Source organism: Vulpes lagopus, chromosome 2 (genome assembly GCF_018345385.1).
Source record: "Vulpes lagopus strain Blue_001 chromosome 2, ASM1834538v1, whole genome shotgun sequence".
NCBI lineage: Eukaryota > Metazoa > Chordata > Mammalia > Carnivora > Canidae > Vulpes > Vulpes lagopus.
In genome coordinates, this window is record NC_054825.1 from 131070415 (window position 1) to 131088610 (window position 18196).

Sequence of the window (18196 nt, forward strand, 5' to 3'; positions counted from 1 at the left end):
CTCTTGGGATATAATAATGCATATGTTGGACTTTTGGAGATTGCTCCAGAGATCCTTGAGGCCCTGTTTTTCACTTTTAATCCTCTCTGTTAGATTGGATGATATATCGTTTTTCTATGTTCAGGTTCACTGCCTTTTTCCTCTGCATTCTGCCATTATGTTTATCTGATATTTATTTCACATATTATATTTTTCTTTTCTAAAATGTACATTTGGTTCTTTTTTTGTGCTTTTTCTCTGTTTTGTGATTTCTTTTTGTTCATGGTGAGCTTATTTTACATAATATGATTGAATGTAATTATAATAGCTGCTTTAAAATTATTGCCTGTTAAGTATAACATTTAGATTATTGCAAGTGTTGAAGAAAGTATGTAGTGGTATAAGAACTGAGAAGAGAAGGACTGTTGTAGAAAAGCCAGCAGAGGAAGTTTTACTAGCAATGTTAAGTAACGTAGAGGGGTTAGTTAAAATAAAATCTTTTTGATTTGACAATAAATTATTGGCCACAACAAGAGCACTTTCATGTAATGTGAATGGCAAATGAAATAAAAGGCAGGAGTGTAGACTTTCTGTTATGGGGAATTTCACTGAGAAACCATAAGGAAATAGAGGAGGTGGCAAGTTAAAATAAGGTTTGTTACGTAGGTGGGAAAACAGAAAATAGTATGTGGGTAGAAGCTGAAGCTGTAGGTTTATACGTAGGTAGAAAGGATGGGGTTCAGAACATAGTAGAAACAATATATGCCTCTTTCCCTCCCTGGATTGTTAAAAGGAATTCAGAATCATCAAGGATTGGATACATAAGTGTATGGAGCTTGGTTATTGTTTATAGGATTTCATCTGTCATTGACTAATAACTTTGTCTCAATTCATTGAGGGAAATGTAGATTCTGAGAGTTGGGAATAGAGGTCCAGAGACTGAGAGGCAAGGTTGAGAACTGGCACACATTTTGGAATAGCTGTGGCTATGGCAAGGCATATGGTAATGGCTGTGAGTTGAGGTAAGTCAAAACATTTGTTTCAGGGTTTTGGTACTAAGAATCTTAAACTAGGAGAAATTCTTGTGGCCTTATTTTTACTGTGATGTAGGAATAGAGAGTGCACATTTTAGTATTTACTTAATTATAAGGGTTTGCAGTGGTACAATTACATATCCAAGTGGGATATGTCAAGAATTGATTTTGTGGGAAAAGAGCACTGGCATTGATGAGTTAGAAATTTCAGTGAAAGTGACAGTGAGGCTTCCCTAATTTTTCGAAAGCGAGAAGGAAGAGTAGTATCAGGAGGCTGTGGTCTTGCAAGTGGGAGATTGGAGGTTAAGATTTCAGAAGTAGGGGAGTTTGAGGTCTGAGAATTGAAAGCGCTCATAAATTGGAGCCCAGGGGAAAAGGTTTGTTGTTACACGCTCAAGAAGCTAGGCAGCTAGGTATTTGAGTGAATTATCCACATTGACATTGAAGTCTCCTTAGATGATAACAGAGTCTAGAGTAGAGTAGAAAACTATAGCACCTAGTTTTCATTTAGTGTGAGTAGTAAACTACATGATTGTGGATATTACAATAAGGGGAGTTCTTGGTTTGTTCCATGAAGGTGAAAAAGTAATGATTAGTAGAGGAGATCTCAATCTTCTGACTATTCTATGTGATTAATACTGAAAAATCATTTGGCTTTAACATTCTTTTTTCTTTTTGAAAATATTTTTAAAGTTTATTCATGAGAGAAACAGAGAGAAAGGCAGAGACGTAGTTAGAGAGAGAAGCAGGCTCCTCATAGGGATCCCAATGGGGGACTTGATCCTAGAACTCCGGGATCATGCCCTGAGCCAAAGACATGCTCAGTCACTGAGCTACCCAGGCGTCCCGATTTGGCTTTAACATTAAATCGATTGTCTTATTTAAAATGTTATGTCAAAGGTGCATTGTGGATGTTTAAGCAGTATTTATTTAAAACTTAATACTTATGGATGGAGGCAGCTGGGCCAGGGAAATGATGAAGGGTCAGCAGAGGAATCACATACTTTTAAAAAAGGATTTGGGTTCTACAAATATTAATGAGTTTTTCCTTTTTTTATAGGTAAAGAAATTTGTCATTCGTTTAAGCATTAGAAATTATGGCAATAGGATATAGAAACGAACAGTGTTTTAGATCTTCATATCACTTATGCAGGTTTTTTGTTAATTTTTAAAATTTTTAAAAGATTTTATTTATTCATGAGAGACAGAGAGAGGCAGAGACATAGGCAGAGGGAGAAGCAGGCTGCTCACAGGGAGCCCAATGCAGGACTTGATCCCAGAACCCCTGGGGGGTCATGCCCTGAACCAAAGACAGACACTCAACTGCTGAGCCACCCAGGAGTCCCTCACTTTACAGGTTTATATTTAGAAAGATTGTAAGGCTTTTGTCAGTTTTACAGAGTTCATTATCTGGACCCAAGATGATGCATGATAGCATGAGATTATTGTTTTAAAGAAAAACATGATTTCTAATTTCCATATTTATTTTGTGGGTAGTTACTGATAGTTGTCATAAATAGTACTATATTCTAACTTCTTTGTAGCACATTTGTCCCTTTCTTTAATAATTTCTCATTTAGAATAACCACATTTTCAGATGGATATCAGACTAATGAGTTTTTTCTTGAGATTTTGTAACTTGTATTCTGCATCTTACATACTTCATGTTCTTGTGAAGTTGTAAATATATAATTTGTATGTGTCAAAACTATACCACATAATGGCCATTTTTGTTCATTTATTTTTTTTTATTTTTTTATTTTTTTAAAGATTTTATTTATTTATTCATGACAGACACACACACACGGAGAGAGAGAGGCAGAGACACAGGCGGAGGGAGAAGCAGGCTCCATGCAGGGAGCCCGATGTGGGCCTCGATCCTGGGTCTCCAGGACCACAACCCGGGCCAAAGGCGGCACTAAACCGCTGAGCCACCGGGGCTGCCCCATTTTTGTTCATTTAAAATAGAAGTTGAACAGGATTTTCTCTGGGCAGAAGTGTGGTATTCTAAAGGCCTAGCCTGATTTTTTTCTCTGTCTCTTTATCAGGGCTTCGGGGCTCATTCTGCTCTTAGACTGCTTAATTATCTCTGTGTAGAACAAATTTGGTACTACCAGTCTCTTGAACTTTATTGTGTAATATGTGCTGTATTGAGAATGGGTTATTTGTATTGTTCTTAAAAATCTCAAAATGTGAAAGGAATGGTGTTGTCATCCTATATTAGAAGAATTTCTAGCCCTAATATTCAAGTGTGAAACAGTTGAAGGTCATTAAGTCTCTTGTATAATAGTCCTGCCTAAAGAATGATTCTTGTGGCTCTTTTAGAAGTACGCTAAGTCAGTGAAAGACTGTAAGCTTTAGTTTCAGAAACACTTGGGTCACCTGGTCTGTTTCACTTACCTGCTCAATGCCTTTGTGTGGGTTTCTTTTCCTCTCTGAACTCAAATTTCTGGTCAATGGAAAGAGTAATTTTCTCCTGGAGGATTAAAGTGAGTCATAAATGAGATAATATAGGTCAAGGACCTATAATTTGTATGTGATCTACCTAGGTGTTGGCCTACGATTTACCTTTCTTGTCTTATTAATCAAAGGAAAAGAACTGTGGAGAAGCTCAAAAACTTTTAAATAGTAGAAAGATTTGTGCTGGGGGTCCCCCCCATCTCAGATAAAAGGGATTCTTTGGGTGATCTGGTCTTCAGATTTTTGCAGAAGCAAGTTTTGTTTGTTCCTTAGTTTTGTTTATTTTTGTGTAAATCAGAATTTTAAAATAATATTAATTCAGTAAAAACACTTGAAAATGGTACTAGGCTTTTGTTTTCACCAATTTTGATTAAATATTTTCTAGTTCTAGTAAAGATAATAAAGAGGCCTGCCATTAAACAACTTCCTACCTCATCTCTCATTCTGGTACTGACACTCTGCTGTTGACTTTAAGATTATAGATGGATTGACTGGGATTCATCTTGTTAATGATGGGAGATGTGATTAAATGTAAGGAGGGACTTATAAACTGAGATCTGGAAGTTCCCACCCAGTAGAATTAGCAACATCAGAGGGAGGATCATCGAACAAATTTAGAATGCTTACTAGACCAATGGAGTAATGTCAGTTCTACATTTTCTTTCATGTTTTAGAAGAAAACTTTTTTATACCTTTCAGAAAAGACAAGAAGAGAAATGACAGCCAAAGGTTCTACAGGAATGGAAGTTCTACTATCAACTCTAGAGGTAAATCACTGACAGGCTTTAATTATGTAACCATTAATACCAACCAGTACTGAAGAAAAATTTTTATCCTAGAGGTAAAGCCAATGAATGGAAGTTAGTTTTATGTTTTAAATTATCACTTGCAGTGGTGGCAGAAACATTCTAATATATGTTAGGTAAACCTCTAAGTATATTTCCCTATGATTATGATAACCACATTTTAGATATTACATACCATCCCAATTTGTAATAAAAAATAAAGCATTAGCTAGAAATAAATCCTTAATCCAAAATAAATGATTGATATTGGAAATTCTCATTGTGTTAGGTGATACATATTTGTGATTTAGTTTACTAATGTATTGATTGAATAACTATATTATGTTGGTAACAAATTTCTATCCCACTGTGATACTTTTGGGTGGATCAGCAGAATATATTCAGGATTAGGATTTTAATTTTTTTTAAACACTTTATTTATTCATGAGAGAGGTAGAGACACAGGCAGAGGGAGAAGCAGGCTTCATGCAGGGAGCCTGACATGGGACTCAATCCCAGGTCTCCAGGATCACACCCTGGGCTGCAGGCGGCACTAAACCACTGTGCCACTGGGGCTGCCCGTGGATTTTAAATTTTATTCAGTGCTGTGTTAAGAACAGGGAGTAAGTATGTTGTATACATTAAATTTACACAGTATTGTATGTAAAATTATATTTCAATAGAACTGGAAAAAACACAGGGAATTGAATTCATATTTTTTTTTATAGAAAGTGCTATCAAAATAGGAATTACTTCCTATTAAAAATGATATAAGATGTCATTTCCCCTTAAATTGATCTGTCAGTTTAATGTAATCTCAGTAAAAATACCAGTGGTTTTGTTTCTAAAGTTCAATCGGAAAATAATAAGCATGAGAAGAAAGGATGTTTCTGAAAAAGAAGAGAAAGGACTAGCTGCCCCAAATATCAGAGAACATTATAAAATTTTAGTAATTCAAATAGTTTAGAAATTGTATGTAATAGACATCAGTGTTAACAGAATGGAAAGTCCAAAAGTAAATTAAGATCATCTGGGAATTTAAAACCACTTTAGAATGGTAGCATTTCAGATCAGTGAAAAGTGGATTGTTTACTAAAATAAATGGAGCTGGGATAGATTGGTATCCACTTAAAAAAGAATGGTGGATCCTTACTTCCTATACCAAAGAAATTCTCTATCAGTAGCAAAGATTTAAGCATGGAAAATAAAATCAAAATACTAAGGGAAGTAATGGGAGAATTTTTAAAATAATCTTAAAACAGGGAAGGCTTTTCTAATATAAGTAAAGACCCAGTAGCTATAAAGGATTGATAAATTCAACTGTAGTAACAAAAATACATGGGGGAAAAAAAAACCCACTGTAGACACTTGGCAAAATGAAAAAAAATGTTTCAACTTAAATAATGTCTTTAACATATAAAGAACTTTTACAAATGAGTAAGGAAAAATTAAATCAGTAGACATTGATTTAAGTGTGTAGACATTATGGACAGATCCCAGGAAAAGAAATGCAAATGGCACTTGAGATTGAACACCATTCCTTTGTTTGTTTGCTTTATCATAATTTGTTGAGGTCAGCAGGGGTGGGAGGCAGTGAATTATATATGGAAGACTTGTCTGGGTAAGGCTTAGTGATAACAGTGCAACTTCCATTCAGGTTCCAGTGACCTGAGCTCAGTCACAGGGCCAAATGTAATTATAAAAGGGCTGGAAAATGTGGTTTGGCTGTGTATCCAGGAAGAAGATGAGATGTGTTTGCCAAACACAAGCAATATTCTGCCACAGTCCATTCTTCTCTTTAGCAAATGTCTGTCCCTCTCCTTCTTCCAAAGTCCTCACTAATGAGTTGGTGGTCCATTTAATATAATGCTGAGACAAATGTTTCTGGCATAATCCTCTAACTGGTCTGGATGTGGCTTTTTGGTTTCATTAGTCTCTGAGCTAAAATGGTGAAGCAGAAACAACAACACCTTTTGGAAGGGAGAAGAATAAGAGTTTTGTGCCAGTTACCGATACACAACAATTTTCAAATTCTTCTGTATAAACATTTAAAATTCCTCTATTTGAGGATGAGTCAGTTCCTTAAATAGGCCATAATTCTCCTTTCTCCTTTTCTCCTTAAATAGGCCATAATACCTCTTTATCCAAGCATCTCTTTTAATAAGAGAAATGTAACCAACGTAGTGTTTAAACATTTTTTTCTCATTAGATTGCTATTTAATGAGACTTTGGGAAATAGTTACTCTTCTACATTGTTGGTAGGAGTGTAAATTATACCATGAAGAGCAATTTAGTAAACGTTCATCAAAGTAAATGACCATAATCTTTGACCCAGAAATTCTGGGAATTCATCCCATATGGAGATGTACTAGATTCTGTATAAGCATGTTAATTTTTTGTTGGCAGTTTTTAGTAGCAAAAGATTAAAAAAATAAATACTTCACTAGTAGGTGACTGGTTTCATAAATAATGGTATAGCCATATGATGGATATATCCTGTAACCCTTAAAAAAGAATGAAGAAATGATGTATTGATACATAAAGATATCAATATATGAAATAGTATCCATAGGGTAATATCATTTGGAGAAATAAATCTGTATATACACACATATTTACACGGATTTCTTTCATCTGTGCACATTATCTTTGGCTGAATACACAAGCAACTGATAATTCAATTGCTTTCTGAGAGGGGAGCTAGGTGACTGGATAGTGACCATATATACATTGTAATGCTTTTACATTTTGATTCATTTATTTGGGTTATCTGTTTGGTAGAAGATGATGAATTCAAATGACAAATAATTCCTCTTGTAATAATGTTACTAAGAAAACAGTAGCTCAGAGGACCTGCAAATATTGTCAAGGGCAAGAAGAAACTGCTGAAATGATAAGTAAGAATAGTGGAAGCCCAAATACGTTTGTTCTTAGGGAAATTTGAAGGGTCATTTAAAAAAATATAGGTAGTTCACAACAAGAACAGAAAAGGTTTGGGAATCACAGATTTACAATGGTTTAATACAGCAAATAAACTATTTATTTCAGAACACGAAAGATCTTCAAACTACACTTAATATCTTAAGCATTCTTGTTGAGCTGGTGTCAGCTGGTAAGTTTTTGTTTCCTTTGGTCTAATTTCTGTTTGTAAACAGTCATCAGCAATGTATCATGTGTACTTTATTTGGAATTTTCTGATACTCCAATAGAAGCTGTTCTGAGTATCAGAATTTGGAATCGGAAATATCATACTCTTGTTGTTGCTTTGTTTTTGATTTGAGGGATCTTCCAGTATCCCTCAAACCACTCCAGAAACCATTTTCAGAGCCTTGAATGTAGAATTTTGGCATCACTTGTATTTACCCACTTTGCTATTTTCTAACTAAAACACTAAATGAAATAAAATTTAATTTTGAGGTGTTTGATTTCAGAAGTCATCACTTGAAATATTTCTTGAATGCTAACAAGTTGTGCTGTCTGATATGTTATGAGAGGATTTGCTGTTTACACAATTCTAATTTTTTTTTTTTTAGGTGGAGGTCGAAGAGCGAGTTTCTTGGTTGCTAAAGGTGGTTCACAAATATTGTTGCAGTTACTTATGAATGCCAGTAAAGAATCTCCCCTGAATGAGGAGTTGATGGTGCAAATTCATTCTATTCTTGCAAAGATTGGACCTAAAGGTAAGGGTTCCACTTCTGTGTTCATCATAGAACTGTTTGTGACATTGATTCTGTATGCCTTGAAACTTGGTAAATTTTGAAAATCTAAAATGATACTACTTTTTTTTGGTGTTAGTCATGGACTACTTTTTATAATCAACTAGTGACCTGCGAAAAATTGAGGATTTTAAATTCATGAGGAATTCTGTTGCATAGATTGGAAAAAGGAAGAAAAATATCAGATTCATAAGCACGTCTCAGTGCGTGTGTGCTTGTATGTGTATGTGTGTAAAGGATATAACACAGATGCTGCTGAAGCTGGAAGGACAGAGTTTGGATAGGAATGCTTTGAGGAACATGGAGATAAAATGTGTTTGCTTTTCATTAATAGTCATATTTGCACTGCACAGTCTCAGTGCTTAAAAAGCTTAGATCTAGTCAAAAGTAAAAGAGATATAAAAGACTGTAAGACAAATTATTACAATAGTAAAACATGTAAAATATTAAAAAATACAGATTGAGAAAACATGGGATTTGAAACAAGGAGAAAGCTGATTTAGGTTAACAGAGAAAGGTATCCTTGGAATAAAACCTAAGTTCAGTTTATAGTTGTCTAGTACACATTTTAAAATGAGTCTCTGAGGGCAGCCCTGGTGGCGCAGCAGTTTAGCGCCACCTGCAGCCCAGGGTGTGACCCTGGAGACCTGGGATCGAGTCCCACGTCGGGCTCCCTGCATGAAGCCTGCTTCTCCCTCTGCCTGTGTCTCTGCCTCTCTCTCTCTGTGTATCTCTTGTGAATAAATAAAATCTTAAAAAAAAAAAAAAAGATCCTCTGAACTCTTAGAATAGTGATTATTTAAGAGTTCTGCTGTTGCTTGATGGCATATAAATGAGTTTTAAACTTTGAAGTATTTGATTAAATTGCTTATTCTAAAAGTGTGTACATGTGTATACAGTTTATGTGTTTGATTTCATACATATCTTTATTGTATAAATATGCTAAAAACATATTTAACATTAAAAAATGTTAAAAGTATTAACAGTTGTTGTCTTAAAGAAAGCATCCCTGAGATGACTTTAATTTTCCAGTTGTCTTAGGGGCCTTAACACTTAAACACATACTCAGCTGATGTAAGTAAATATGTAAGTTGTCTTTTAGTTTTCTTTAAATCTTATATTTGAGATTTAGTGGCTCCCTTCTGAGATTCAGTGGCTCCCTTCTGAAAATGAAAAATAAAATGAGTAGACCTTATTTAATAATGAATATTGTTATCTCATGCTTCTTTATTTAGGACCAGATTATCTTTGCTTTTCATGAAGTTAAGACATTCATGAAATTGTATTTCTTTTTTTATTTTTATTTTTTTACATTTAAAAAATTTAAATTCATTTTGCCAACATGTAGTATAACACCCAGAACTCATCAAGTGCCCTCCTCAGTGCCTGTCACCCAGGTACCCCTTCCCTCCTCCCCTCCAGCAACCCTTTGTTTCCCAGAGTTAGGAGTCTCTCATGGTTTATCTCCCTCTCTAATTTTTCCCACTCAGTTCCCCTCCTTTCCTTTAGAGCCCTTTCACTATTTCTTATATTCCACATATGAGTGAAACCATATGATTGTCCTTCTCTGATTGACTGATTTCACTCAGCATAATATCCTCCAGTTTATATTTGTGTTTCTTTAAGGTCTCTTCTAAGTTGTAGCACATTTCTTCTAGATTTATATTTGAACTATCTCCTTTATTATTTGTCCTAGTTTTCCATTTTCATTATTCAAAGACATTATGCAGTAATTCCTTGCGTGATTTTCTGTCCTTTTTCTCTTGTGAGATGGGAATAATTTTTCTTCAGAAATACTCAGTTCTTTTTGATTTAAAATTCTTGTTCTTAATGAACTAACTCTGCTTGCAGGTCCTGCTTATTTTCTTTGTTTAAATTTTGACATTGTTCTTGTTATCCAGATTGTTTCTTAGACTGCTTTAATCTCCTCAAAAGAATAAAAGTCAAGAACTTATTTTCCTTTTCTATGTTGAATTAGATCCTTTAGAAATTTATTTGATAATATTTGCTAGATTATTTTCTACTTACGCTATTTATATTTTCATTAATTTGTATTCTTGTGTAAATCTGAAAACGAATATGGCTAATACTAAGTAAATAAAATTGGTAATGGACATTTGGATTCTTTATAGTTCTCCTTAACCCTGTGATGGTGTTCCTTTGAATAATATGTGTAGTGGATCAGTTAAATTATTCCTTTCATGATAGTCAGGTGACTTCAGCTTCTGTTCCCTTACCCTGTCCTCCCCACATGCTCCTTGGTACTTTCTTTTAAGACATATTTTAAAAGTATAAACGTTATTTTAAAAATAATACCAGAAAATAATTACAGTTTTAGTTATATTAGGTCAGTTATACATGTGATAATATAAATTCATAATAAAAGTTTTTAAATTCCATTGCTTATGACATTTTCATTTCATTGAAAAGTTATACATGAATAAATTGTGTTTGTTCATTTTTTTTAAACAGACAAAAAATTTGGAGTGAAAGCTAGAATTAATGGAGCTCTGAATATAACCCTGAATTTGGTCAAACAGAATTTGCAGAATCCTCGCTTGGTTTTACCTTGTCTTCAGCTTTTACGAGTATATTCTGCCAACTGTAAGTATTTTAGAGCACTATTTAGTTAACTCACTGTTGTCGAGTTACACAAAATTTAAAAGCATCTGAACTCCATAAACCTCTAAAAATTGTAGACAAGAGAAGAGAATATATAATATGACTCTTTGTAATGCCGAATCCGTCACCACAAAAGTGATGTGGAGTAGGAAGGTGATTGGATGAATCTTGAGAATTCTTGTTTGCTGCAGTTTGTAAAAGCTTATAGTGAAGGGGATGAGTAGACTGCCTGTGGAAAGATGTGCAAGAATAGGAAGGTATTGGCAGGTGGGAAACCTAGGAGCCTATTTGGATTTTCACAGATAAGAGGCAAGCTGAGAAGGAAGGGGTATGGAAGCATAGTCACCTGAGCTGATTACCTTCCACGATCAGTAGGAAAGTAGTGGAACAGAAGAAAGTAGTACAGCAGCCTCTGAGGAAGGCGGAGGGAAGAGAGATCACAGAGATAGCTTTTCCAGCACCCACACATACTCTCACTAATACTAGGTCCCAAACCTAGGAGGTATGGATTTTTTTTCTATTCCCTGACTATGGGATTGGAGTGGTTAGCAGGACACCTGAAATTGAAATTGTGGAGAGTACATGATATTATAGAATAATGGTATTCAAAGTGGTGGAGATGTGGGTATAAATATATATACACACGTGTGTGTATGTATATGATTATTTATTTATATTTATACTTTGACAGTATGGCTAAAAGTGAGCTTATAGGAAAATAGCTTTGACCACTTAAATAATTAACACTTATGTAATTAAAAAGAATAGAGGAAATGAGTGTATTAGATATCTAACCAAAGAAGTTAGGAAGGGAGTAATAAACACAAGCAAAGCAGAGGAATATACAGGAAAAAAGAATGCATTAGAAAAAAAAAAAACCCTAGTTGATTTAAGAAATAAAATGATTGTATTAAAAATAAAATAATGTTGGGACGTCTGGGTGGCTCAGTGGTAGAGGGTCTGCCTTCTTCTCAAGGCATAATTTTGGAGTCCTGGGATTGAGTCCCACATTGGGCTGCCAGGGGTGGGGGTGGGGGGTTGCTTCTCCCTCTGCCTGTATCTCTGCCTCTCTCTCTGTTTCTCTCATGAATAAATAAATAAAATCTTAAAAAAATAATGCTCTACTAGCAATGTTAACAGGATGTATAGTAGCTATGCTTGTGGTGAACATAGTATACTGTATAAACTTGCCAAATCACTAAGTTGTACACCTGAAACTGTTGGAACATTGTGTGTCAACTATACTCAAATAAAATTAAAAAATAAATAAAACAGATAAACCATTCAATACCCCAACTAAGGAAAAGGAAGACCACACAGAGATAATTAGAAGGGATAATGGAAAAAAAGATACAGAAGAAATTAAAATTATCATACGAAACTTTAGCTTAGATTTTTGCAGGTATCTTACTCAATTTAACACGAGGTGGCTAGTGAATGGTTCATAATTTTTTTTTAAGATTTTATTTATTTATTCATGAGAAACAGAGACAGAGAGAGAGAGAGAGAGAGAAGCAGAGACACAGGCAGAGGGGAAAAGCAGGCTCCATGCAGGGAGCCTGACGTGGGACTTGATCCCAGGTTTCCAGGATCAGGCCCTGGGCAGAAGGCAGCGCTAAACCGCTGAGCCCCCCGGGCAGTCTATGGTTCATAATTTTTAAAATATATTTGTTAAGAGTTGAAAATGTTAGGTATGGTTTTCTGGTTAGTAATTGTTTGCATGTTTTGTGTGAAACTCTCTAGTAGTTACTTCTTTTTCCCTACCACAGCTGATTTAGCTAAGTCCTCATCACCTCTCACCAGGACCACAGCCTGCTAATGTGTCTCTCAAATCTGTCTTCCCCACAATGCTTCCCCACAATGTGTGTGACATCTGACCTTTATTAAAATGCATGTCTGATTGGTTGTTTCTATTGGGCAATTCCCTGCAGTTGAAAGAATGAACAACTTCTAGGGCTCTTTATAATTTGTTTACCTTCTTTTCCCATCTCATCTTCCACTTGATACTGTCTGATTGCTTTGTCTGATACTGTTATTTTTTTTTTAATTATTTATTCATGAGAGATACAGAGAGAGTGGTAGAGACAGTCAGAGGAAGAAGCAGGCTCCCTGCAGGGAGCCTGATGCAGGACTTGATCTCATGACCCCAGGATCACGACCTGAGCCAAAGGCAGATGCTCAACCACTGAGCCACCCAGGTGCCCCTGATACTGTATGTTTTAATGTGTAACTCTATACCTGTGGTGCTCACTGAGTTATCCCTGTCTCCAGAGACGTTTCCTTATTGCAACTCCTGCTAGTTCATCTTTATTGGTAAAGACTGAGCTCAGGCATCAATTTCTCCAGAGATACCTTCAGTTTCATTATGGATTTGGGGCTCCTCACCCCTGTAACCTACGTAGCCTGCAACTCTTAATCTGTTTGAAAGTAATTTAGTAATTATTTGTTTATTGTTTTTGTCACTCCTCTCTATACTGTGTTCTCTCAGGGCCCACACTATTTGTTTTTATCTTTGAATCTCCATGCCCTGGTATTTAAAAGTTCACTAAGTTTATTGAAGAAACAAACGGAGCAACTTAAAACTTTTTTTTTTTTGTAGTAACATTTTGTTGTTTTTATATAACTTCTAACTTCTTTCATAATTTCCCTGCAAAGTAGTAAATAAAGCCCCCCCCCCCCCCCCGGAAAATCTTCCCTTCAAGTAATTGGCTAAGGTGGACTTCATGAAAGCCTTGGATTTACTAAAAGAATCTGTGAATGTCTTTAGCTCTGTATCACCAAGAATACACATAGCTACTTGTTGAGGTTTTAAAATCATTTCACATCCTTTCCTCTGCCTCCTAGCTGTGAATTCAGTATCCTTAGGGAAAAATGGAGTTGTGGAGCTGCTGTTTAAAATCATTGGACCATTTAGTAAGAAGAATTCGGGTCTCATGAAGTGAGTAAATGCTTTGAGTATAAATAGAGGTGTATCTTTTTGTTATTATGGGCTTCATATCTTATCTGTGCAACCAGAGGTTGACTTGTATCTAGGGGTCCTTTCTTAGTTCTTAAATAGTGATTTTATTACAATGAAGATTTCCTTCAATATAAAGTTTAATTTTCAAAGGTGTATTAAAATTAGCTTTAAATTCACTGAATTATTATGTTATGGAAATTTAAATGTTGAACATTCCTAGATAATATAAGACAAAAATAGTATTGATAGAGTAGCATTCATTCAGAAACATTTATTGAATGCCTACTATATTCCCTACCCAGGTTTGCAATCTTTTAATGACTGCATCCTTCATTCGCCACACAATTATCTGAATATATTTTAGATTTATACATTTCCTTTTTGTGAAAATAATGTCATTCTTTTTCTTTTTTCTTAATTTAAATTATGTGTACATATTACAAGATATATATTCATTTGTAGATCTTTCAGCCTCAGAAGATGAAAGCAGTTTCTAGTTTTTAGTTATTTGGTTATATTTAGTATTTTTTTCTTAAGCCATATGAAAAGTTATTCTTAAAAGAATATTGTGGAGTTATTCAACAATACCTAGAGTTTGTATATTATTAGGATGATTATTTTGAGTTGGTTTTATTAATCACTTATTTGCTTCAATAGTTATTAACATTCTGCCATTTTTGTTTCATTTATTTCCCCTGTATTATTTTTACTAAGGTCGTTTTAAGCAAATCCCGATGTCATTTATACATATGTATGTGAATTTCTGTAAAAAAATAAAAAAATCCAAGGTATTTTATCATTTTTTCCCTGAATACTTCAGTATATAAACTACTAAGTAGGGACCTAAAAAATAACCGTAATACCAAAGTCATACTCAACCAAATTATTAATTCCTTACCATAACCTAAAATCTAGCCTGTGTTCGATTTTCTCCTGTTGTCTCAAAGTGCTCTTTTATAATGGGCTTGTTTGAATCAGAATCAGAATCCAACCAAGGTACACACATTATGCTTCATCACATTTAGGAGATTTCCAAACCTACACAAAAATAGACTAGAATAATTACAGACCTGCACAAAACTGGAATAGAACCCTGACGTACCCACCACTCAGTTTCAGTAGTAACCAGCATTGTGTCACTTTGATCTCAGCTTTCCCTTCCCTGCCCCTTCTTTTTTTTTTCTGGAGTATTTTGAAGCAGATATTGGCCATTATATTTGTTTTGTGAATTCTTTAGTCTGATCATATTAGACACAACTTTTTTCTTTTAATGTTTCTGGAATATTATTTCTGGAATATTTTCTGGTTGTCTAAGAAATGTCTTTTTTATAGTTGGCTTTTTTATAGTTCCAATCACATTACAAATAAGATCTGTACATTTTATTTGATTACTGTGTCTTATAATCTTTAAAAATCAGTAACAGTTCCTCTGTTTTTTGGTTCTGTTTTATTTATTTGTTGAAGGACCTGGGTGATGTAGATTGTCCCAACATTCTGGATTAAGATGACTGTATCCTGGGGTCCTTTCACATGTAGGTATGTCCCTCGAATTTCCTGTAGCTGATAGAGCTGGAGGCTTGATTAGATTTGGGTTCCTTTTTTCTGGTCAAAAATACTTCGTATGTGGTGCTAGTACTCAGTTTCGTACCACTTAAGATCACTGAATTGAAGTGATTCCTCTACTTCTTACCTAATACTTTAGTAGTATTTCATGACATCGTCTAGATCCATTATTTCTTTAGGGGTTGCAAAATAGTGACTCTTCTAATTTTCTCATTCTTTCTATTTTTATTAGTTGTGATTCTTTTGAGAGGAAGAACTTGTCCACATAAACTATTTGGTTAAATTTTACAAATAAGTTCAGAACATTTCCAGTCTTTTCATTCTTTTTGAACTAAAGGTCAGGGTGAAAAAAAAAGCCAAATATTTTTGCTTGTGCCCTTGAAAATGGGAGCTTACTTGCACATGCAATTATTCATTAAATATTATTTGGTGGGATGTCTCAACTTTTACTTATAAAAAGATCATACACACAGCCAAACCTAAAATATCTGATGAAATGTAATAAAACAAAAAATGATTTATCACAATTAAGTAAAACCAATTACAGAATTGGAGTGGGCTTTGGAGACAGGGAGAGCTGGATTTGTATGTTAGCTCTGTCATTTACTGACTCCAGGATACGTAGTAGGTTTCCTAACATATGCGTGGTTTCAAATCTATAAATGATAATATTAACTCTTACGTCAGAAGGTTGATGTGGGGATTTAATGAGATGATTCTTCTAATTAACACAGTGCCTATGAATGCAATGTAATTACTTTAGGTAAGTAATGTAGTGTGGATATGAACTAATTGTAGTTAGTACTAAAAGTATATTATTTTTAAATTTATAATACTATTTCTCCTCTTGACCAATAAAATACTTTTAAATTTATTTTTTATCTAGTGGTTATGATCTTATTCTTAAGGTCTATGTTAGTCTATTCTAGCCAGGTACCAAATCTGGCATAAAACATTCCTAGGAGAAATGGAACATTTCATGAGTGTCATTATTATATACAATAGGGAGATATATCCAAAATTATGTAGAAATCAGTAGGTCCAAACTTCTGAGAAAAGAATAGAGCTATTTAAATTATCCCTTCATTCTTTCCTGTGTTTATATTTAAAGAAGAAACACAAATTTTTTACTTTATTTTTACTTTAAAAAGAATAAACTATTCATTGACCATATATCTCTATCTTGATCTCTTTATCATTTTTAATAATCTTAGGGTCTTCCCCCTAATTAAAGAATCTTGATATCTAGAACATTTGTTTTGCCATTCTTCTCCCCTGAAACAGTGCCCTATGTTTAGTGGATTAAGATTAGGGTTATTATTTATATTTGAGGGGTGATGCTGCCTTTGAGAATTTCCTTTCCTTTTCCAATTTTAGGTTTTGGATTTAAACAATATAAATCCAGATGGAGGCAGCCCAGGAAGTAACAGGTTCTTCTTGTATGTTCCCATAAGGATTGATCCCCCCAATTTAAAGGAGATGTGAATTCATGAGTACATAGATTTGAAGCTTTTCTTCCTTCATTGCTCCTAAATGAATAAGCCACAGGCTGTTTTTTAAGCCATTGTTGGTTGTATTATTCTGTGTGGGACATAGGAAGATTGGAAAAATATATAAGGAAGTATAAAATAGTCAAACTGAAAAATTCTAATCAATTAATATAATACAAACTGCATTTTGATAAATTTGTTATTCTAAAATTCTTTTGTAACTTTTATAAATTTGTAGTGGCTTATAAGTGTCAGAGAATTGCAGAAATTTTTTTGGTCTGAAGTTTTAAAAATACCTTTTAAATAACATTTTGGTAAAAATATCAAGGTGATTTTGCACCAAACTTTATAATTTCTTTTAGTCTAGTGCAGCTACGAAACAAGCATGATGGGCTTTGGAGTCAGAAAGAACTGGTTTCATTTCACATCCCAGATTTGCCAGTGTTGAATGAATATCAACCCAAAAACATGTAGTTTAAGGATTAGAAACTGTCAGAAGCCCTTTTATGTGGTACAAATGTATTATAAGGTACAGCAAACAAGGGAGAAAGACTTTCTAAAAGTATTCTAAAATTATTATAATTTTGAATAAAAATTTAACTTAGATGGGAAAATCCTGTAAGTTCATTGCAAATGATTGCATCCAAGTGATTATATTTGTTCCCTAGGGCTTTCGTAACAAAGTACCTAGTATAAATTCAGTGCCTTGAAATTACAGATATTTATCATCTCATAGTTCTGGAGGCTAGAGGTCCAAAATCAACCCATCACCAAGGCCAGTGCTCCTTCTGAAACCTTTATGGAGAATCCTTCCTCGCTTCTTTTCTAGCTGGTGGTTTGCTGGCAATCTGGTGTTTTCTTGGCTTATAGCTGCAGCATTTCCATCTCTGCCTCTCTCCTCACATGGTGTTCTCTCCTTGTGGGTCTGTCTTCACATAATCTCCTGTTTTCTGATAAGGGCACCAATCATGACGGATTAAGGGCCACCTACTCCAGTATGACGTAATTTTAATTAATTACATCTGCAATAACCCTATTTCCAAATAAGGTCACATTCTGAGATACTGAAGGTTAGGACTTAAACATCTATTTTGGAGGAGACTGACATTTCTGATTTCTTTCTCAACAGGGAGCTTATATTATTCACTTTCCATAGCACCTTGTTTTTTATGGAACCCTAGGCACGTTATATTCTGAAATCTTTCATTTCTTTATCCATAAAATGTGCCAGTTTGATGGATCAGGATTATTTTAAGAATTAAACTAGAAAACATATCTAAGGCACCTACAACAATTTCTGACATTTATCAGATCTTGCTTCTTTTCTAGTTCATATTTTATATTGCTGTTTCACTTGGGAGTTCCCTTTAGTTCTGTGTTTACTTTTGACCAATTTCAAAGCCATCCTCATGCTGGTAGCTGTATTTAAGTACATTTTATTGCATAATTGAAAGGTTATAGAAAGTTTCTTACTAATGATTTAGTGCTATGAAAAGTCAGTATTAATTTCATAGTTTTCATTTACTTTTAAGTGACCATTGTCAAAACTTCACATTGTTTTGAGAAAGTTCCAAGTCTGAATTTGTAA

The 18196-nt window shown here is 34.3% G+C and overlaps 1 protein-coding gene across 4 annotated transcripts in view; it reads left to right on the forward strand.

Moving 5' to 3' along the window:
* AGTPBP1 (ATP/GTP binding carboxypeptidase 1) overlaps positions 1-18196 on the forward strand; it is a 174944-nt gene that overhangs the window by 52211 nt on the left and 104537 nt on the right. For 3 of the 4 annotated variants that reach the window (XM_041743506.1, XM_041743508.1, XM_041743507.1), the window contains exons 4-8: positions 4173-4240; positions 7307-7370; positions 7792-7938; positions 10447-10578; positions 13441-13534. In XM_041743506.1, the coding sequence (XP_041599440.1) occupies positions 4173-4240; positions 7307-7370; positions 7792-7938; positions 10447-10578; positions 13441-13534 (505 nt within the window). Of the gene's footprint in view, positions 1-4172; positions 4241-7306; positions 7371-7791; positions 7939-10446; positions 10579-13440; positions 13535-15019; positions 15092-18196 lie in introns of those variants that run through there. The other variant, XM_041743509.1, reaches the window with a different exon arrangement.